General features: G+C 39.4%; 1 protein-coding gene across 3 annotated transcripts in view; it reads left to right on the forward strand.

The window, feature by feature from the left end:
• skap1 (src kinase associated phosphoprotein 1) overlaps positions 1-23,455 on the forward strand; it is a 362,424-nt gene that overhangs the window by 37,906 nt on the left and 301,063 nt on the right. For all 3 annotated transcript variants that reach the window (XM_008113483.3, XM_003222615.4, XM_062957013.1), the window contains one exon: positions 18,045-18,137. In XM_008113483.3, coding sequence (XP_008111690.1) covers positions 18,045-18,137 — 93 coding nt within the window. The remainder of the gene's footprint in view (positions 1-18,044; positions 18,138-23,455) is intronic.

Genomic DNA, 23,455 nt, shown 5'->3' on the forward strand with positions numbered 1-23,455 from the left:
TCTTCCAGGAAGACATCATCTCAGCCTGGTTGGAGGTCTGTAGTATACTCTCATGACGTAATCACTGTTGTTTCTTTCCCCCCTGATTTTTACCCAAATGCTCTCAATCTGGCTTCCAGAAATTAAGCTATGGACTCGTCTCAGGTGTAAACATCCGTGACATATAATGCTAATCTTTCTCCATTCCTGTTTTATCAATTTCTCTAAAATAGTTTATTCTCCACTATTACAACATTTCAATCATGTGATGCATCCCACAAGGTTTCAGTAATGCTTGTTATATCTTATTTGTTTTGCTTTGTTAAGAGTTTAGGTTCATCTGGTTTATTTCCCATTCTCTGTGTATTAGAGCAGTGACATCTAAGACTATTAGAAATTTCTTCTAGCTTCTTATTTAACGGTTTTTTCCTTCCGCTGTTGGTTTTTTCACTATTTGCTTAGGTCTCTCTAAAATTTGGGCTTATATCTCCAGCACCTGATGAACACTGCTCTCAAGAATACTGCCTTCCTTCCCCACATAACTCAGTTTAAAGCCCTCCTGGTCAGGTCTGTGAGCCTCTTAACAAAAATGTGCCTATAAAATTCTGTGAATGTGGGAAAGCAATTGCAAAGCGAAAGCCTTCTGTGGAAATGCACAGAGATAAGAGTATGGAAGAGAAAAATGATTTTTCTTGAGAGCCCCCAGCCTAAAGCAACTACATCTCACTGCTTTATGGTGCAGCTTGCCCTGGAGCTTGTAGAGATCAGTTTCTCACATAGAACTGCCACATGATTTTTTCTTTATACTCCTTCTGTGATTGAATGTGAAGATAACATATGAAAAACAACCTAGCAATTCACATTTCACTCTTTTGGTCTCATGAAACAGCCCTTTCCCTACTAGAGTAAAAGTATTTTTGAAAGTGCGAGGTTTCCCTCCTTTTTGAAAAAGCATCTGGTTCTATTGACTTATTTCCATGAATCCTCTCAGCATGGGGGAATGGGAGCTCCTTCACTCTTACTTAATTTTTTTTAAAAATAAAATACAGTTCGGAAAAATCCAATGTCCTTTTGTTCTTCAAATATAATAAAAGTTTATTTTACCGAAAAAGTGAAAGTGGATCTGTGCATTTCTGATTACAGCAGGAGGGTGTGATGTAGGTAGCAATCGGTCCAGAGGAAAGAATATTGACCCTCAGACTCTCAGATTGTGTCATCTTGAACCATTGACAGTAATTTGTCTGGTAATAGTTTAATCATAGAGCACTCTACTATGTTTTCCTTTGCCCTTTGATGTAGCACAACAAAATAGAAATAAAGTCCTTTGATATGTGCAGGAAATCCCCGCGGGCATGGCCAGGGACCCCAGAAATGTTTTTAAGTGTGGAGAGGACTCAAGATTGATAGGGAGGTTGTATGAATTTTGTATATTTAATACATATAAAACAATACAGAAATAATAATACATCAGCTGTAGCAATCTGACTTTATGGAAACAATGACAGAATAATAAATGAAACATTATAAACTTGTTTCAAATCATAAAACAACAACATTCATGGTGTTACTATACGTCAGATAACAACAAACAACAAATGCTTGAAGATATTTTGAAAGCATCCTGAATCCTTGAATGGCCCATGTTTGTAAGATGAAAGAGCATATATACAGTACATAGTAAACTACACAGTTTACTATGTACTGTTTCATGTACATAGTACATGATCAAAATTGACTAATCAATAAAGAGTTGTTGTTACACAGTGTTTCAAGGGAATAAGAGATGGAACACTTTATGTCGACACAATTTTTGGTTTTTTGCTGTAAACAAAGGCTTACAGATTTTAGTTGAATGCTGTCATTCTTTCAGCTCTGAATCTTGGCACCATTTTTGTTTTATCTTTTGAATCATAACTTTGGTTAATCCACTTTAGGAGTCATGCAATATAAACAAACTTAATATGTTCTTGAAATAGTTGAGTGTGGGATTTGTGCCAAACCAAACTTGTGCCAGTTCAGTGGAGAAAATGGAAATGCTCAGACTATTTGAGCCAGCACATGAACAGATCCCTCCTGATGTTTCTAAAGCTCTAGGCACCTTCTAATTTTTCTTTCTTTAGTATTTTCTATCCACTGTCTGCCAACCAGCTGTTTGGTGTTAGAACCTGCAGAGGGTTTTCCCACAACTCTGTTGTGTGCAGCTGCATGTAGGGATCTATGGATGTGGGAGAAGTTAAATAAATATTGATGTAAATATGTAAGCAGGAGTAGTGTCCTTCCCCATATTTCCATTGTTCTACTTCTACCCTTTGGCTCAAATTGATTTCACTCATTGTGCATGGGAAAATAGTGATCTGAGATGAGGATTGGCATTATGGAGACTAAGGGACTAAAAAAATCACACTGATCTTGCAAGTGGTCTGAACCTGATACATGATTCATTTGCAATGCGTTTCTTTGGGCTTTTATCTGTTTCAAAAGAATCTTGCCTTTTAATCAAGGTTTTATAGAAAATCTAGACTTTTAGACGTGTCACTTTGCTGCGTAGCTGTGGGGGGATTAGTTGTGGATGGAATTTTTTGGTGGGAGGTGAGCATTCCTATCAGGAAGTGGTTCTTTCCCAAGTTGAATTGAAAAGTTCGTGTGTATGGATTTCACATCTCCACTTAATGGGAAATTCTTCCCATGCTTTATGGAAAATAAAAACAAAGTCAACCATGTGATCGAAAATAATGTGAAGGAATGGAAATATGGACTGTCCCTGACAGTGAGGGGACTTTGGCAGAAGGAACTCTGTCGTTAGTTAGGGCAATCACACCACAATATATGTGATGTATGTGGCATTAATGAGGTCACTGCAAGGCGAATGCAGACCAGAAAATACAGTGCCAGACATGTATTTTTTTTGTCAATGTACACACACCTAAACTCAGGCTGTTAATTTCCTGGGAGGTTTTGGTGAGTAGGAGGATAAGCGAGCTGTTATAACTACACAGACACTGAGAGGTTCCTCGTTATGGTTTGCTGAGTGTCTGTATTCAGGGTCTGTTACATGTGCCCACCAGTGTTTCATGTTCCCCCTTATAGAACAGGGATGGAGACCATTTGTAACTCATGCCTCTTTCATTTAAACTATGGGCTTATTGCTTCACATGCAGCAATCATATGATGAATTCATCTTAAGTGGCCACATATGTCTTCTGGGAAAACTCAGCTTGATGTGATCTTGCTTGCAAAATACTCCTCCCATTTGCACTATTAGTGACCATATATTGGTGGCCACTTCGCTTTTACTTCTTCTCGTCATGCTTATGAATATATGTGTTTCCCCTAAGGAGTTTTAGCTATCCTCTTATACAGAGGAACACTAATTATGATATACAAGTATATTGATCACCAATTACCCTCATACACATTCATATTTCTCCGTATAGCTATAGCTATCTATCTGTCTATCTGTCTGTCTATCTATCTATCTATCTATCTATCTATCTATCTATCTATCTATCTATCTATCTATCTACATGTGGTCAGTTTAAAATTAAAAATTCAGCCATGACAGAGCTCACTTTTTGGTGGGAACAATCACATGAATTGCTGACTATTGTCATCTGCCATCAACAAGTTCAGGCCATCTCCAGCCGCAGAACTCCAGGAAGTCCTTGCTATTCTCGCGAGAATAGCAAGGACATCCTTCTTCCCTTCTTCCGCAGCGAGCAACCCAATGGTCACTGCTGCCACCGCTGCGAGAGCGCCCAGCAAGGGCTGCGCCCAAAGCGGTGGCTTCAAGGGCCTCCATTACGAACCGGTTGGTACATATTGTTCCCATTTTTGGGTTGGGAACTGTTGAGATATCTGAAGACCAAGTTACCAACATGGAAACTTCCACTATGAAATATTTATTGTGTTTTGGTGCCCTGTAAAGATGTATTAAATGATGGGTGTGAGTGTGTGTGTGTGGGGGTGTGGGGGTGTGTGATGCTGGAGTAGGACACCAGAGCCCCAAAATCCAGACTGAAATGAGCATCCAGATAATAGATTTTGATGGACACTGACAAAAAAGCCCCATGTCAGGTATTCTGGGGCCCATAGCAGTTCACATAGGTTGTCACAGTATCTCTCTTCACTCCCTCATATAGACCTTTTTCAGCCCGCAGTTGGGTTGACACACAGGAGCAGGCTATAATCTGAACAGGGGTGGCAACTCATTCCAAAATGATAGAATGTGGTTCCCCTCTTCCACAGAACATGAGTTGCTAGTGCCGACAGGGACAGATGTGATAATAAATGTTCATTTTAACATTTTAGTATGAAATATATTATTCTTGTTCTAATTCATCGATATGTAAGCTAATTCACCAGTAAGTATGCTAGGTTATGCTTATACCAGGGCAGTAGAAGCAGGGTCCTTTATATTATTGCTATCATGATGTGGCTATGAATTAAGTGAATTCAAAAATATGAAGCTACGCATGCTTGAAGTATTTATTTTTTAAATTAAGATTAGCTTAATGAATACATGTGAATACATGTGTTTTCCCTCTACTGTGCAAGTAGTGTAGGCACAATGTCTTGTCGAAGGCTTTCATGGCCGGAATCACTGAGTTGCTGTGAGTTTTCTGGGCTATATGGCCATGTTCCAGAAGCATTCCTCCTGATGTTTCTCCCACATCTATGGCAGGCATCCTCAGGGGTTGTGAGGTCTGTTGGAAACTAGGCAAGTGGGGCTTATATATCTGTGGAATGTCCAGGGTGGGAGAAAGAACTCTTGTCTGTTTGAGTTAAGTGTAAATGTTGCAATTGGCCACCTTGATAAGCATTGAATGGCCTTGCAAATTCAAAGCCTGGCTGCTTCCTGCCTGGGGGAATCCTTTGTTAAGAGGTGTTAGCTGGCCCTGATTGTTTTTTGTCTGGAATTCAAAGCCAGGCTTTGAAGATGCAAGCTGAAAGCTCCCACCCTGGACATTACACAGATATATAAACCTCACTTGCCTGGTTTCCAACAAACCTCACAACCTCTGAAGAGACCTGCCATAGATGTGGGCGAAACATCAGGAGATAATGCTTCTGGAACATGGCCATACACCCCGGAAAACTCACAGGAACCCAATGTAGGCACAGTTGTGAAACTGAATGATTGTTGAGGGGGAAGGAAGAAAAGAATGGCTAGTTATTTGCTTCACTACTGAAATAATACAACCTTCTAAAACTGTTTCTGTATGGGGAGCTATAAAACCGAGGACTAAAATTAACTGGTTGTCCTGCTACACGGAGGAAACCACCTTCAGCAAAAAAAGTACTACTAGTGCAGTGCAATTCTGGAATAGTGCACTGAATTGTTTCTCTTTCCAAACTTTTATGAAATACATCTTACTACCAATTTTTTAAACATAAACTATAAAATTAGAAACCAACAAGATGGCATCCTTTTGTTGGAGGCCTCTTTAGAGAGAAACTGTCTTCCAATAAAAAGTCATTGCTTCATCTGCTTGCACACACATCTCATTCATAGGGATTATCATAGCGACAATGCTATTAAACCCTGTGGCATTTTAGTAGCCTGTTAATTTGCTTTTCACTTTGTTTGATAAGCAAACTGGAGTACCTTAATGAACAAAATTAGCCCTGAGACACCATTTTTATCTATATTGCTGAATTCAAAATCAGAAGGGACCTTCTTTGGATAACCCAATCTGACTTCATGTCTGTCAGCTATCCTGCCCTACAAAACCATCTTCTGCATCCAAAACCATAGTTAATGTTATACTGGAATTTAATAATGAACTGTTACTTTAATTTGGGAATTTACACTAATGATCGTTGGAGGGCTTCCTGATAAACTGTTTGCAGTTAATCAGAGTGGTGTTTGTGTCACTGTTTGCGTGTTTATGTTTGTGTGTTTTGGGAAGGAGGTGTTGACCTAGCCATTGGGCCAGGATTTTACCTAGCGTGTTTTGTCAGTGTTTCTGTGGCTATAGTAATAAAACATCTATGTCAAATTTTGCCAGTGTAGCTTACACTATATTCTCTACCTGCTTTGTATCACGTTTAATGCCATAAAGTTGTAGGCAAGTAAAGTAAATATGTAATGTAAAAGAGGTGGGGCAGATGCTACAAAAAACATGGAGGATTGCTTGTATTAAGTACAGATAGTCATTTTTGAGCCACAGTGAAATCTCTTGGACATAGGTTAGTCATGATTAACTGGTTACACTGGCTTCAGTGAAGGGCAGGGATTATACATGACTAAACCTAGTCTGGATCTAATCTGTTAGGTTCCTAAATTCTACACTTTCTTGTAGCCAAATGATGTTAAGAGTAATACTGTGTTAAATACTATTCAGCTCAGCGATCTTTTGCCATGACTCTCAGTCACAGCTTCTTTTATTATTTGCAAATTCATAACTGTTATTTACATATTAATCTCAGGTTTCACTTTCTACTCATTGCTAAGAATCAGAACTAACTTCTTAGAAATTAAGCCTTGAACTTTGCCTGAGTCTAGTTTTCAAAGGTCCTGAAGTCATTTCCCCTAATTTCAGGTGCATGAAAACTAGTGGTCATTACTTGACAACAGAGTGGATTAAATTCTACAGTTGCTCAGAGGCAATATTTTTATTTCATTTGTTTCCAAGAATAAGCCTTTGCCTTTCGGAGGCAGGTTTTTGGTTGGAGGTATGCTGATTGAGCCCTGGCTGGAGCTGTCCCATAACATTTGAATTGGCTCCAAGATTTGCACATATTGATGCTGAAACCTAGCTAACAGCACACATTCTAACGGGTATTTAGGAACCGATGAGGCCTACAAGCCATTCTCACTGAGAAACGGTGTTCGTTTTTCTAGTTCATAAATGTGTTCAAAAAGGGGTGTAATTTATAATGGCAATGTTGACAGAGCCTTTAACTACAGCCCTGCTGAATGGGAGGCCATGATATCATTTTTATGTGCGAAAAAGGTTTACAAGTGCAGCTGCATTTCTTCTCGATAGCCAATAATTCAAGGGAACGGCTGCAGTAAGGAGTGTTAAGCTGCAGTATCAATAACACTTCCGCAAATCTGTTTTGGGAATGTGCATTATTGTTAAATTAGTCTCTGAAAATCTGGAGATACTGACACCATGGAGCATGAAGGCAGATGGAGTCTGGATCATCAGCTTTTATTTTCAATGAGATACTTGAGGGTTCATTAGTTAGAAGCGGGATTTTTTGGTTTCTTCCTGCAGGCTTTCAAATATTCAGCCAGACTAAAGGACTTTTGCTTCCTTCCTGACAGGAACTAGTCCATCATAAAAGCATAAACTTAACCCAGTTAATATTGATTTTTTCTAACCTAAAAAGGCTTTTAATGAAGCTCCAGGTATTCAGATAAAGACATCGCTGAAGGAAAATGCAGGGCTGGGGCAGCAAGGGTAGAAAGGGGGAGATCTCTTTAATTGCCTCTCCCTTAACCATCTTCTCCTAGACAAAGAATGAATTTTTCAATTCAGAGCCTTTTCAGGTATTCTAAGGATTGATGGAAAGAGTTTTTTCATGCTGCATGTGCATGCCTCACTGAAATGAATGGGACTTCTTCAAGAGCGTGGCTTATATTTGCATAGTTCCCATTTATTGTAGTGGAGCTTGTGTAGAGAACTTGACTACTACTGAATGTAGCGGTAATATAATGATAATGTGTAGTGGTTCTGTTGGTAGTAGTATTCTGTTGGTAGGATTATAGTGATAATAATGACAACATTTATATTTATTTTGCTAAGATAGCAATATATGACAGATCTGTAAAATGCACAGATGGGTGCATACCAGTTTATATTTTGAAACAGGAGATGTAGATCTTGCCCCTGCTGACTTTTCAAATTGTATGTGTTGTAGTTGTAGTCTAATACAGCTGCCCCTGGTGGAGCAGCGGGTTAAACCACTGAGCTGCTGAACTTGCTGACCAAAAGGTCAGCAATTCAAATCTGGAGAATGGGGTGAGCTCCCACTGTTAGCCCCAGCTTCTGTAAACCTAGCAGTTTGAAAACATGCAAATGGTGGAAAGGTAACGGCGCTCCATGCAGTTATCCTGGCCACATGACCTTTTAGGTGTCTATGGACAACGCTGGCTCTTCGGCTTAGAAATGCAGATGAGCACCAACCCCCAGAGTTGGACACGCATAGACTTAATGTCAGGGGAAAACTTTTACCTTTACCTAATACAGCTGGAAGGTGCCAGTTTGAGAAAGGTTGGTGTACACTAGGAATGGAAATTATGTGCCCTCCAGATGTTGGTATACTTCAGTATTGGGTATGCTGGGTAATCCTGCTGGAAGTTAAAGTCCAACAACATTTTAAGGACCATAGGATTTCCATCCAGTGCTAACCAGATGAACCAATAGTCTGAATAATTAAGTATACCAGCTGTGAGTGGGTGAAACATGCTACACAATTGTGTTTGGGCCTGTGACATCTAGTGTACCTTTTTCGCTTTCAAATTCAATCCTTACATTTTGTTGGGAATTTTTGGAACTTATAAGATGGAAAAGAAACCTAAACATCTTTGCAAGTAAGGGAGCAATTTGCTTCAGGGCCAGATGGTGACTGGCATCCAGCTGTTGTCTTAAGTTACAAGCCATGTAGTGCCATCTGCTGGCATTTGTACACAAAAAAGGTGGACATGCAGAAATGAATCCACAAAAATTGGGCCATCTCTAAATCTATCCATTTTGTTTTGGACCATACTTTTATGTTGTTCCAGAAAAAAAAATCCAAAATCTATGCCCAGGAAAACTAATTTGTACAGCATTTATACATTCCATCATTTGGTGTTTCACTTGGAATGTGAATCCTATTCCTTAAAATTTTTTAAGGATTTTGCTGGAGATGGCATGAGGGTCTGTTTATATGGCTGGTTCATGATGTCTTTTCAACACATTCAAAACATTCTTCCTTGATTCTGAAGCCTCCAATATATCACTGTGCATGTGAGAACTTCGCTTTGGATCATTTGGCATGGGCAAGGTCTTTTTTTAACAAAAGCTGAAATATAATACCAAATCTCCTATGTGGATATCATTGTAAAATACGTATTTCATTTCCCCCATGTTCTGTCTTTACAGTATTTTCTTGTCCAGTTTCTGTCTATCCCTTCTGCTGACCAAACTAAAAGTGTTTTGATTTTGCTTGCAACTAGAAGAGTGGGACCTAGTCTTGCTGTGCTTATGTTATAAAATGAAAAATATTTACATTTAGGTGAAAAAGCAATATATTCTTTCTCTCTTCTAAATGGGAAGAATCTAAGTAATTGCATAATAGCTGAGTTCAATCTGTAGTGTTTGTGAAAGATACAACTGGCTTCTTTGAATCTGAATCAAGCTATCTCAAGGCTTTGTGCTACCTGAGACAGAGTAGTTAGTGGTCTTCTGCTCCATTCAATGTGAATAATTACCAAAGCCAGCTGTCCTTGGCACAAGAGGCAGAAAGCTCATAAACACCTCTCCTCATCACTGAAAGTACAGATAAAATAATAACAGATAAAATAATTAAAATGTTCTCATCTTTTCATAATGCCTCAGGTGAGGTTGTTTTAGGAAGCTCCCTTCCTCTGCCCAATAATAGGACACAGGCCCCGAATCTGTTTCACAGTTAAGTCTGGAAACAACACAGGAAGATTCTGATCAACCCTAGATTTATTCCTTAGTGTGTGCTTAATCTGTGCCCCTGCTTGCCCCACTTTAAGTGTACGTACAGACCATGCAGTTTAAGAAGCACAGTCTCCATGAACCAATCTTATCTATGTCATGCCATACAATAGGTGATCAAGGTGCATCCCTCAAAATGTTATTGGACTGCTGCTCCCAGCATTCCTCACCACAGGTTATACAGCCTAGGGCTGCTAAGAGCTGCTGTCCAACAATATTTGGTGGACTGCATTTTGACCACACTTATTGTAGAATGATGTCAGAATTAATTTCTAAAATATTTTTTGTGGCTGCACAAGTCTGCCTGACATGCAGGGCTGAACCTTGCCTGACATGCAGGTCCTGGTTGCGGTCATTCAGTGTTGAGTCAGGGGAAGCATTCTGAACTAACAGAAACCCGAGATTGCATAATACAATCCACCACCATCACCTCCTATTTTAAGAAGGCTGTTACTCAGGTTCCAAAAGGGTTAATTCTGTTCCAGTTTGGAGTTTTAGTTTCTGCCTTTTAGGCTCTGCATCACTGGAGACAGAATCCCAGGCTGGTGCAGCTCACTTTGAATCAATATGTATCAGGCACTCTCTCTTCATTAATTACGCATTGCACCTTTGGGCCTGTCATTGCAGCACAGCAGGGGCTCACAGTGGCCTTATAAAAAGCAGGCTGCCTAATAGGTACAGCAGTTTACTCCTGTCTTTCCCAGCTATGCTGTTAAAAATCAGAGGCACGATGCAGAAGTGCTTAATATGCTTCTGTGGAAATAATGTGACAAGGCCCTAGACCTCCTCTGAGATGTTTGAGCCTGTGTTGCCTTACTTCTTTCTTCCCTGGGACACCATCTTATTTTTGAATCTTCACCAAGTAGTGATAACTTTGGGGGATCTGGGGTACAAGCTAATTACAGACACTTCTTTGCTATTAGTTGTTTAATTCCCTGTATTTTCATTAACCACTAATGAGGCTTCCCCCCTCCTCCCGTCCCCAACAACTTGGGGACAATAGTTCCTTAGAATCTGATAAAGTTGTTCCCTTGTATTGTTTTTTCCTTCGTAACTTAGACTCATCTAATTGTTGCTGCTCCATAAAGTTTATGGGAAAACAGATTGAATAATGGAAACACAAAAAGGTTCTTTTATTTTTAAAAGAAAAAGCACTTATTTATTTGAACGTGGAAGGGATTATATCCTGCTGCCAAAGCAACAGTGGCACAGTGTATTCTTTTTAGGACTGTGGTGTGAGGCTTTTTGCATATGAGATCCAAAACCTGCCCTCAACTTATTATACACTAGGGATCAGTTCTGGGGTAAGGGCAACTTTCTGCTGCACAGTTAGTACCATGTGTACTCATGTACAAGTTGACTTTATGTATTGGTCGGGGGCTAAAGTTATGGATTTTGATATGAACTATGGATAAGTTGAGGGTTATTCTGCTTAGGCTTTTTAAAAGGCCAGTAGTGGCATCATGGCAGTGGGAGAAAAGAGAATAGATGAAGCTCTCACCTTCACCACTCTATTCATTGAAGAGGATGGTTTCTTTTTTGATAAATTAATGTACAGTACCCATATTGACTTGCTGACTTGAAAGGTCGGCGGTTCGAATCGGGGAGCTGGGTGAGCTCTCGCTGTTAGCCACAGCTTCTGCAAACCTTGCCGTTTGAAAACATGCAAATGTGAGTAGATCAGTAGGTACCACTCCGGTGGGAAAGTAATGGTGCTCCATGACCTTAGAGGTATGTAGAGGAAATGCCGGCTCTTTGGCTTAGAAATGGAGATGAGTACCAACCCACCGAGTCGGACACAACTAGACTTAATGTCAGGGGAAACCTTTACCTTTACTTTACTTACTCATATTGAGCCATGGATAAATCAATCCAGGTTTTCTGGTTTTTTTTTTTTACTAAAATTCCTCATCTTGCTGAGTATTTAGCAGGCATGGGCAAACTTCCTCCCTCCAGGTGTTTTGGACTTCAACTCCCACAATTGCTAACAGCCTATTGGCTGTTAGGAATTGTAGGAGTTGAAGTCCGAAACACTTGGAAGGATGAAGTTTGCCTATGCCTGCTAGAAAGGATATATTAACACGATATGAGAGACCATGAGGTCTCTTCCAACTCTACTATTCTATGATTCTATGATACTTGATTCAGTTTAATATCATGTTCAATAGAGAGCTCTAAAAAACTTTCATTTAAAAGTACCTTTTATGTTTTATTTGTTGAGGTGGGGATGGGGTAAGCAGTTAAAAGATTGTTGAAGGCTTTCATGGCCGGAATGGCAGGGTTGTGTGTTTTCTAGGCTGTATGGCCATGTTCCAGAAGCATTCTCTCCTGACATTTCACTCACATTTATGGCAGGCATCCTGAGATGTGGGCAAAATGTCAGGAGAGAATGCTTCTGGAACATGGCCATACAGCCTGGAAAACACACAACAACCCAGTTAAAAGATTGTTAAGATCCCTGTTGAACTTAGGCACATCCAGGCTTCATTCTTGTGTGTTGAGTGAGTCAGCAGCTGTCTTTGCTCCCTTTATCAGCTATCTTACTTCTCTCAATGTCTATTTGTATATCCGATTTTTAAAAAGAAATAAATGGAAGCATTATATTTGCATGCCAGTTTGTCCCCCCTCGCCTTCTACCTATGGTGATTAACACAGTCTTTCTTCATCAGCCGGGTCTGTTAACAGCACCTCCTCTTCCAACACAACATAGCAGTAACACCTGCAAAAGTATATTTGACTTGTGTTCCTTTTGAATAGGAAATCCTCCCACTTTGTCATCGTCTCCATCCACTATCCATTCTTACCTGGGGCTGACCTTCTTCTCCCAGATAGGCCTTAACCAAAAGGTTTTGGCCATTGTTAGAAAATTTCACATTTAATAGGTTTGGACAGACTTGAGACTTGAATCTTCTATTGGAGCATTTGGAGAGTGGCAGTAATTTACATGGATTTAATGGCAGAAATCTATCTGTATAATCAGGATCCCTTATCTTGCTTGACCTCCAGCCACCAGAAATGTATAGGTTTGCCCAGATAATTGTTATTTACTGACAGAAAATAGTGTGCAATGTTTTCTTTGTTTATGGAACAGCATGAAAAATAGTATTTAAGAGCTTTCCCCAGTCAAGTGACCTGTTAGACTATAGCTATTATCTTGTCCACTGGGCATCCTGCAATAGGATGATGGTAGTTGTAGTACAACACATTTGGAGGGTACTTGGTGAGGTAAGACTATTGTAAGTTCATTACATATATGGATTATACTGGTGTTTGATTTGAAAATAAAGGCTGTACATCACATGATCCAATTCCCTAACAGGATTTGCAGTGTGATCTTAAATGCATTAATAAGAATGAAGAGCCACTGAGTTCAATGGCATTTACTTTGTACTATATAAGTTTGGGACTGTAGACTTTACAACTTACAAATGAACCTGTGAGCTCTACAGTTTCACCTCTGAAATGTACTGAGTTGGAAATGAATATTCAGAGATATTTGATAATGAGACACTACATCTGGGATAGCAACAATCATAGATTGTATTATTTTGGGAAGATAATCTGTAATGGGTTGAACTGAAGCTAATGTTGAGTGGCAAAACACAACAATCTAAATGTGGGTAGCATTGCCCCCTTGTCAAATTTTCTCATTATTTCTCTTTTTCTCACCATTTTTCTCTATTTATCTTCCTTATCTTTCTAATCAGCTGCCGGGACACAAACAGGTTACCAGGTGTATGAACAGGATCTGGGAATAAGGTTCCTAGAAATCCACAGGCAATGGGAGATTCTGGAAATGTGATATCTAGAAGTTAACTTTTCTAAGTTCTGGTCTAAACTGATTATTAACTGTGGACTTTCAAAAGTAGGCCAAGGGCCACATTCAGTCCTACTCTGCACTGTAGCCCAACTTTGCACTGTTTGGCAAAAGTTATTGATTGGTGCTGTAGCAGTCAAGTGAGGAGTATGCATATATGAAACTGCCTTCATCTATTAAGGATATAGAAGATTTTCACTATATCTGCCATAATTCTGAATAACTTTCTATGTCCATGGGATCTGCACCTTGATTTTGTTTCCAGCCAAACTGATGTATAGGCATAACCTGCTACAGCAATGGTTCTCAACCTGTGGGTCCCCAGGTGTTTTGGCCCACAACTCCCAGAAATCCTAGCCAGTTTACCAGCTGTTAGAATTTCTGGGAGTTGAAGGTCAAAACATCTGGGGACCCACAGGTTGAGAACCGCTGTGTTAAGCTTCCCACCATTTTACAGCTCTTATTGAAGTTGTTCATCTATTGTGATGACTCATGGGCCTTGTAGTCCTGTTCCTAGTACTATTGTGGCAGACGAAGAGGAAAACATGGGGTTTTCGCCGGTTCAGCAAGAGCCGGAGTCTCTTCACCTGCAGGATGTTGATGTTTGCCCTCAAGAATTCAGCCAAACAGGCCTTGGGCAGAACTCCCCACCGTTTCCCAGAAAAGAATCTTATTCCAGAGAAAGGGGAGTCAGGGAGGCCCAACGGAGGAGTTTACGCTTAGCTGCCAAACATCAAGCTGATTAGGTCTGCTTCCCTTGGGAAATTCTAAGGAGTCACACATCTGGACAGAGTTGGGTTTCGTTTCCCGTTCTCTAGGGAAAGAGTTCTGTTGGCGGGAAAACGAGACCCAATATAGGTGTTTGGCGCGAGGATTTCTTTGCGGAGTCAATTGATCAGCTTGAGGAGAGAGATCGTGTGTGGACTTCGTAATCCCAGTTCCTTGCTTTCCGGATCTAGCTTCAAGCCTTGCCTTGTTTCACGGTTTTACCACGGACTCTGTTCATGCTTCATGTTCGTCTTGCCTCCAGTCACGGATAAAGTCAAGAATCAAGTTTATTTCCAGCCTTGTTGTCAAGCTTCATTGGACTTTAAAGACTCTGTTATTTCCCCACACTATTGCTTGGCAAAGTGTGTGTTTCGGTCAAGTGGATTAAAACTTTGAACTCTAATATCTTATATTGGACAATACATTTCTGGACTATATTTGACCTCATCTGAAAGGTCTGCTTCTGAACTATATTCTTCACTTGTTTTTATTGATTTTATATATTTCTTTAATAAAGATATTAGATAGAGACTGGCCTCTGTGTAAGGTTATTGGTGCTCTGCAGCCAGGGTCCTGACATCTATATATATAAAAGGGTAATGAAATTACGGCCTAGGACAAAACAACAAAACTACACATCCCAGAAACTTTAAACTTGGCAGCACAACCCCCTCATCCATGCCTCTACGTTCATATAACAAAAAGAAAAGAAATATAAAGTCCCAATTAGAGGGAGAGGAATAATTGTTTTTATCCAATTGCTGCCAGTTAGAAGGCTAAGCTCCACCCACTTGGTCTGCTGTCAGTTAGAAAGCTAAGCTCCACCCACTTGGTCTGCTGTCAGTTAGAAGGCTAAGCTCCACCCACTTGGTCTCCTAGCAACCCACTCAGCCCAGGGCCACTTCAATCAGGCCTCTTCCACACTGCCTATAAAATACAGATTATCTGATTTTAACTGGATTATATGGCAGTGTAGACTCAAGCCCCTTCCACACAGCTATATAACCCATTTATAATGGGCTTAATGTCAGGGGAAAACCTTTACCCTTTAACTTAACTACCACCAATTCCTCAATACTTTATTTCCCATACCACCAGACTTTGCCACAGCAACGCATGGCCGGGCACAGCTAGTTGTTTTATATAAGTGATGCCATTTTAGTGCGTCATTGTATATAATGAGACTTGAGCATCCACAAATTTTGCTATGCCTGGCAGGTTCTGGAACCAAACCTCAGTGGATACTGAGGGTCCAATGCAGTCTGTCTTTAGAAAAATGTAAGCTCTGAAATGGTAGACTCAGAGTTTTGAAGGGTCTTAGACAATTAGTCACCATCTCCCAGAATCCCATGTGTAATATAGAGATGATTCAGACATACTATTATCTATGCAATTAAGGCTGAAGTGTTTTTCAATGTTGTGTCCAGCTTTTCTATAATATAAGGGGATGGACATTGTACATATACAGGTATTCTATAGGAGAGTCAACATGGTGTTGTGGTTTGAATGTTGGACTAAAACCGTAGTTGTTTAAATTCCTGGTCAGGTGCGGAAACCCCTGAGGCGAAGTCTAAACTCCCAGCATTAGAGGGAGGCAATGGTAAACTTCTGAATAAACCTTGCCAATGAAGCCTTACTGTTACTGTTAATCAGTCAATTTGAAAGCACATAACAGCAAGTAGGAAGAGTTTTGTAACAATTTTTTTTATCTCCCCCCCCCCCCCCCAAATTTGAACATAAAGTAGAGTCTCGCTTATCCAACATAAATGAGCTGGCAGAACATTGGGTGAGTGAAAATGTTGGACAATAAGGAGGGATTAAGGAAAAGCCTGTTAAAACATCAAATTACATTATGATTTTACAAATTAAGCACGGAAACGTCATGTTTTACAACAAACTGACAGAAAAAGCTGTTCAATACATGGTAACATTATGTAGTAATTACTGTATTTACGAATTTAGCACCAAAACATTGCAGTGTATTGAAAACATTGACTACAAAAACATTGACTACTAAAAATTGACTACAAATAAAGATAGAATTGCATAAAATGAACTTACAGTAACAACATTGTCTGAAGTTAAATCCATAAAAAGTTCAGTCCTGTGAAGATTTAAAAATATCTGTGATTCTTGCCTGCCTAGAGAAACAGCTGTGGATTCGGGCAGGAGGCAGACTGGATCTGTATTGGATAATACAGAACGTTGGATGAGGGAGGGTTGGATAAGCGAGACTCTACTGTACTTAATACAATTAAGAAGATGGGGCTATGAAGAAAGGAGGACACTATGTAAGAGCTGTCTAATTTCTTGAAGGATCAGCAGTAACAGTGGGCTAAGCACTAAGAGTTCCATCCTGCACATGTAAGCATGTTCATGTTGTGACTGAAGTGACAGCCAGCAAAATACAGAATAGAAGTCTAAATATGGTTCTTGGATCATCAATTTACTGTCCAAATTCTAGAACAGCAGTAGCCAAATGACAGCCTACAACTCATAGCTTTGAGTTTTGTTTTGTTTGTTTGTTTGTTTGTTTTTAAATCCTCTGCTGACTCTGCCAAATGTAACTTAAAGCTAGCAAACACTTTGTCCACTGTTTCCTATAAGGAAAATAAAATTGTTTTCACATTTTGTGAAATGCAGAGAGATATGTAGGGTGAATTTTAATGTGACAGTTCTCCTTGGGTTTTGTGTATAATGCACTGGTTATACTAAAAATATTTCTTCTTTCACAACTCTGAAAGCCTTGTTGATTTAATTATGGAGTGTAACTACTTCAGAAGGGCTGTAATGGTGAAGCAAAATATACTTTCTGGCCTCAAAACCACAGCTGGGTAATTAGCATGTGTTCTAAGAATATAGAGGTTGGCCTGGCTCATGCAAAACACAAAATGCTTAGGGTTTTACATGTTCAAGTGCTGCAAAATAGAAAGAGAAGCCAAGAACAGAGCCCCATATTTGCAAATGGGTAATCTAAGTGTGAAGACAGATCTGATGTAATCATCACATTTGAAATAAACCTGAACAAAGAAATGAAGGCAACGGACTGCTTAAGGCACAGTCATTTAAGTGGTACTTACTCCTAGGAAAGTTGCAGCCTAAACCAATGAAAAATAATGTTAAGGTTAGTGTTAATAGTTAGCAATAATGAATGGATAACAATGCTAATAGATATTAAAGTCTCAAATAAAATGGTTAGAACTCAGCTCAATCCAATGTGCTGTTATTGCATTCTGTCAAATTGTTACTGGTTTATGGCAACCTAACATTTTCTTGGCAAGATCTGTGCCATCGCCTTCCTCTGAGGTTCAGAAAGTGTGATTTGCCTAAGGTCATCCATGGGGGTTTCCATGTCCAAGTCGGGTTTTGAACCTTGGTCTCCCAGAGTCTTTATCTAGGTCTCAAACCACTATATCATGGCTTTTTTGGAATTCATTGATGCATTGTTTGTGTATAACACATTTTTATTATACACTTACAAAAGCTATTTCCCTGCTCACTTTTGTGAGTTGAAATCCCATCCAGATGAGCATACATGGAAGTTACAGAAAAATTGACTAGAGTATTGTGCATGTCCAAATGGACTGTGGATGGGTGGGTGGGGAATTAACACAAATTAGTAACTTCTGTGGTTTTGTTTGAAAGATTACATTTTATTGTACATACTTGTGAATATCTATTAACATCCATCTACTTTGTCAGCAGTCTTCTTGAATGATAATGTTCATAACTGGTTATTTGGTTCCCTTTTCCGAGGTTTATAATTAATCCTTATTTTCAATTTCTTTTTTTTTTCTTTAAAGGTGTTCCAGCCAATTTTAGCCCAGCACAAAATGGTTCTGATGACAGCCAGTCCAGGAGTTTCACCCCATACATAACATCAGAGGCAGAAAATTGTAAGTGTATCATAATGAACCCACTGAAATTAGTATAATGGCTGTGAATTGATGTTTCTTAGGGATGGAACAAGAAAGAGATAGAAGGAGGTTGTTTGATATACAGGAAGATCAAGTGAGCTGTGCATTAGCAGAGGTAGGAGGATCGTTCAGCTCGGTTACGAGTGGAGTTGAGATATCCAGCCAAGTATTGGGCACCATAAACAGAAAATAGTATTCATTTACTTGGATCTGAGTCAGTGGAATGATGATCATATTTTAATATTAGCCTTTCTGGCTGATCGTATTTCTTTACTTTTCTCACACCTATTGGAGGCAAGAGGTAAAATATTACCTTCTGAAATACATTTGTTGTCAACTCTTTGGTAGGTTGGAGAGTTGAACTATCTAGGACTTCTTGGGGCAGATACATAGTCATTGTAGTCACTGAGAAAATGTCAGAAAGGACTTGTGTTGATTGTTGTAGAGCGAGGAGAGGAGATACAAGAACTTGTTGATGCTCTTTCTGTATCCTGCTTAAGCTTGCTGGAAACATCACACAGTTTTGTGTTTTAGACTTCCCTTGGATTTGTAGTGGGATATTCAGCAGCTGGTTTCATTGTTCTTCAGTGGGTAAAGTTAATGGGAGTTGCAGAAAAATCAGATCCGGGGGGGGGGGGGGGGCACAATTTTTATAGGGTTTGTGTATGTGTGTGTGTGTGTGTGTGTGTTTGCCCACCAGATTTGGTAAAATTGTCAATATTCATAATTTGTTTTTTAACAATTATATGTAGAAACTAGCCTGTTAAAGTGACTTAAGAACTGTTATACCAAGAGATAACAAATAGAGGACAGCAGAAATAAATTGAGTCTCTGGGCTTTGGAATATTTGGACAATATAATAAACTTGGATAAGATGAAAGTAGGTACAGATTTTACCAATGTGTGACAGGTATTGTTGAAAGCTTTCATGGCTGGAATAACTGAAATGTTGTTTTGCCTGTATCTGTGGCTGGCATCTCAGCCACAGATGCAGGCGAAATATTAGGAGAAAATGCTGCTAGAACACAGCCATACAGCTCAGAAACCACACAACACTCCAATGTGTGACAGGTTTTGGTGGGCAACAGAGCCAAGGCTCGACAATTATGGTAATCCTTTCCCTATAGGATTAAAAAATGCTTGAGTCCAGAAGCAGAAACATCTAGCCCTCCAGATTTCATAGCTAACCTGATGGAGAATGCTGGGAGTGGTCGTCTAACAGTAACAACAGCGCAAGGGCTACGTGATTCTCCATTCCTTTAGTCAATGGGAGGAAATACAATGAAATTGGAACATAAGGAAATTTGCATCCAAATAAGCAACCCCACCCATATTGCAACATGAAATGGAGTTTGAGAAAGTGAGATTTCTGGTGGAATTCTGAAAAATGCAATGAAAAAGAAACTAATGGATATTCACATACCTGGCAGATCTATCATTCACATCAATAGTTTATGGTGAAAGTAGAAAAGCAGTTACATGCGTAGACTGGAGGTTGATTGGCTTTTTTTTTGCTCAATTTAGAGTCCCCAGCACGGAGGTGTAATCACATCTTTTCAGGAATAGATAGCTCAGCAAGCATGCTGGAATCAGAGTCAACTTCTGCTTCCAAGCAATCATTAAGGGTAACCCCCCACACAGCCTTTTTCAGTAGCCACAATAATGAAAGTAAAAACAATTATGTGTCTCTGGTATCATGGATCCTGCTTTGAAACCAGTCTGCCTCCTGGGGAATTTTCTTGATGGTCTTTTATGGAGCCAGTCAAACTGGAAGGAGGCCAAGGCCATACCAGGAATAGATATGCAAGCAAATCCCCCTGGCAGCCTGCGTTCTGTAAACCCTCTTTCTTTTCTCTAACACAGAGGAGATAGATGCTCCTTTAAAATTGCTTTGGCATAGGCTCAGGTTCCCACCGGGAGGAAAAAGAGCTCTTTAAAAGTCTTTGGGAAAGCACTATACATATACATTGCTGATCCCCTTAAATGAAGATGTCCAGGAACAATCATTTCCAGGTTTGGTAAGCTGGTGGTCTCAAAAAGGTAGCTCCATCTCACCAGGAGACAGGAGTACTTGTCTGACATGGAGAAAAGTAAAGGGTCCTTCCACAGAACATGAACGAGCAAGAGAGAGAGATAGATAGATAGATAGATAGATAGAGAGAGATTTCCATTGTATCTGGCAGTTTGCATACTCAGATTTTGGAAATATTTGTTTACCAGCCTGTCCACGAGCCATCAGGCGGCAAGGGGCCATTTTCTTCAAAAGGTCTGTGTCATGCCTGCTCAAGTTGTCTAGCATAGGTACTTTACTACCACATTTGGAGAGACTCAACATCTTTAAACTAAATAGCTGAAGAGTGGGGGCAATTTGGGAGATACAAGTTTTACATTCATAAACAACTGTTGTTAAATTAGAGTCTGTAAGTGTTCTGAGCCCTCTTGATATTGTTAGACTGCAACCCTCATGGCAAAGACTGATGGAAGTTGTAGTTCAACAATGTCTGTTGTAAAGGTTAGAAGTGCCTTCTAAATAGTTACATCTAGCACTGACCACTAGCTAGTTACTATTATATATAGAAATATGAACTTAACTACTTTAGTTATTTTTGAGAAACAGAAACCTAAAGATCTTCTGCAATACTGGATTGAAAATATATTTCCAATAGTTGCTAAATCTAAGGAGATTGCTGATAAAGATTGTTTTGAAAATAGCAGTGAGCAATCCAGGATAAAACATTTTTATTGTATTGTATCACCTTAAACAGACTGCCATATTGAGGAGTACAGTGACTGGGAGGACTTGTTACATTAAAAAACACATCACCTGCTGATCATGTGACTGAATGCCACCATACAGGATTTCATCTGCAATACATGGGCAAAATATCCACAGTCCTATTTATGGGTTTCGGGAGCCCTATGTCTTTTATTATATCCAAGAAATTAAAGCAATCAGTGGCAAGGCATTTCAACTTGGAACATCCCAGCTACTCTGTTATCCATGTTTGGCACCAAGGTGACATCTCCTTCAGATATTTTGTACAAAAGGGAGAGTTTGTGGATTTATATATTAAAAATCATCCATTAAGAATGCTGATAGTACACACACATATCTAAGTGATTAACTTAACAGAACTTCAAAATATGAGTTTAATAATAATAATAATAATAATAATAATAATAATAATAATAATAATTTTATTTATACATAATATTTTGTATAATATTGCAGTCAGCCAAATAGCCTGGACCTGAAGTCTTCAAAGGTCGTAACCAGCACATATCCTTGAATTAGACACGACAGCCTGAGATTTAGAAAAGCTCTTCTTGCAAACTGCTTTTAGTTTTTTAGTTCAATAGAGAGCTGGTTGGAATTCACTTGCTGCTTACGACAAGTGATGATTTGTCTACTCACAACATCAGACCAAGAAGCTTGGCCAGGTTTAAACATATGTCTACAAATGCACCAAACAATCTCTCTAAGTAAAAATCAGGCAACTATCAGCTTTTATTGATGTTTCACAATTTTGGCATTTCATTTAGGCTTCTAAAGTAGAGGATCTCAGGCTGTAGCTAATGGGGAGGTTTAGAATTTTTCACCTTGGGCGCAACATTATTTTTTGTCTAGTCCTGACTTTTTAGTGTCCCATCTTTGTATATTTGCTGTAAGTTTGTGTGTGTGTGTGTGTTTTCTTACAGCTTCTTCACTCCTCCGACACATGGCTTCTCTCTCCCCCTCTTTTTTCTGGCAGAGGGAGATCATGATAAAGGGAGGTAATTCCACAAAGTTCGAGAGGGACGGCTTTATTCAATGAGCCACAACCATGTTCTAGATGATGGCCCCTAATGAGCGATTAAGGAGCTAATGTTTGTATGGCGCTGGGTGGTCCAAGAGCTCTCTGAAGTGCTAACTTCTGTTATTGTGACAAAGGCCTCAGACTTTTAGGGCTGTGGTCTGTGTGGATTTCTAGATGATGCGCCTTTTCCCTGTGTGACTAATTTATCTTTCATACATAAATAGCTGTATATAAATGGAGGATGCAGGTATTTCAAAGTTCTAACCATCTTTCTTTTCTAGCTGTAGTTCATTTTATAATTGCAGTGTAAATTACAAGTATTCACTGCTAATTTAGTGATTGCAAATGCTGCTTCATATGCACAATTGGAAGCACGGCAATACAGTAGTTACATGGATTTTAACCCAATTCAGAATGTATGTACTTGTATGTGCAGCAAAAAGGTGGATGGTGTTAAAAATGGAAAGACAACCCTTTTCATGAGAAAAAATTGAAAACTGTTCTGAGTGAAGGAAACATTGACTACTCATCCTTGTATCCCAATTCATGGGACAGATAAGAAATTTCTCCCATCTCATTCATCTTCCCATTTAGAAGACCAGCTGCATAGCGAGAGCTCTGATATCTGATCAGATATAACAAAAGCAAAATGTATCCGTCCTGTATCCTCTCCAGTAGAGGAAAGATATACAGTGGTCAAAGTCACCCTGAAAAGAAATGGTTGCTGTAGGTCAGTGCTTGAGTTGAGGGATATGTTTTCTGTTGTCAGTGGGTGTAGTCATACAACTGTTGTCAAGTGGCCATACAACTATGGCCATGTACCTTGTTGTAAATCAAGATGTGGAAGTGGCATATACCCCCCCCCTCCCCAGATATGAAGAAAATCTACTAATGCTGGCCTAAGCAATCTTCACGTTTTCTTTAAGCTCAGCCCAATATATATATATATATATATATATATATATATATATATATATCTCATAATTAGAAGTTTTCAATTCACCTTTGGAGTTAGAGGAAATACGAAAACCCAGTCATTGGTTCCCTACCTCTGTTCATTTTACTCCCTTTCCTTTCACTTGAGATGAAGTTGTGATGGCTGAGGACCTTGAGTTTGAGAAAGAGGAAATGCACCATGCTTCTTGCTGCTGTGTAGTACTTCAGACTTTGTGGGAGATGATCTGCCATCGTTCTTCTTACTGCCCTTGAGAATTTTTAAAGGCTAGTGGGCCTAACAGACTGATAGACCTCATGAAATACACAACAGCAAAATGTTGTCAATGTTATTACTTGACTTTCACCAAGTAAAACCCATCAGGAAACTGTAATATAAGAAGGTTGGGCAGGAAGCAAATTGCAAGTCTGCTTTTTTTTTTTTAATGTGGGTTTATTATTTTAACTATAGGCATTAATTGATTAGGCAAGTTTCTGTCTCCTAGCTACACTTTTCTGTCTACAAAATCATTTGCTAACCTGGATTTTTCCCCCTTTCAAAATGTG

This window comes from Anolis carolinensis, chromosome 6 (genome assembly GCF_035594765.1).
Source record: "Anolis carolinensis isolate JA03-04 chromosome 6, rAnoCar3.1.pri, whole genome shotgun sequence".
In the NCBI taxonomy this organism is placed as follows: domain Eukaryota; kingdom Metazoa; phylum Chordata; class Lepidosauria; order Squamata; family Dactyloidae; genus Anolis; species Anolis carolinensis.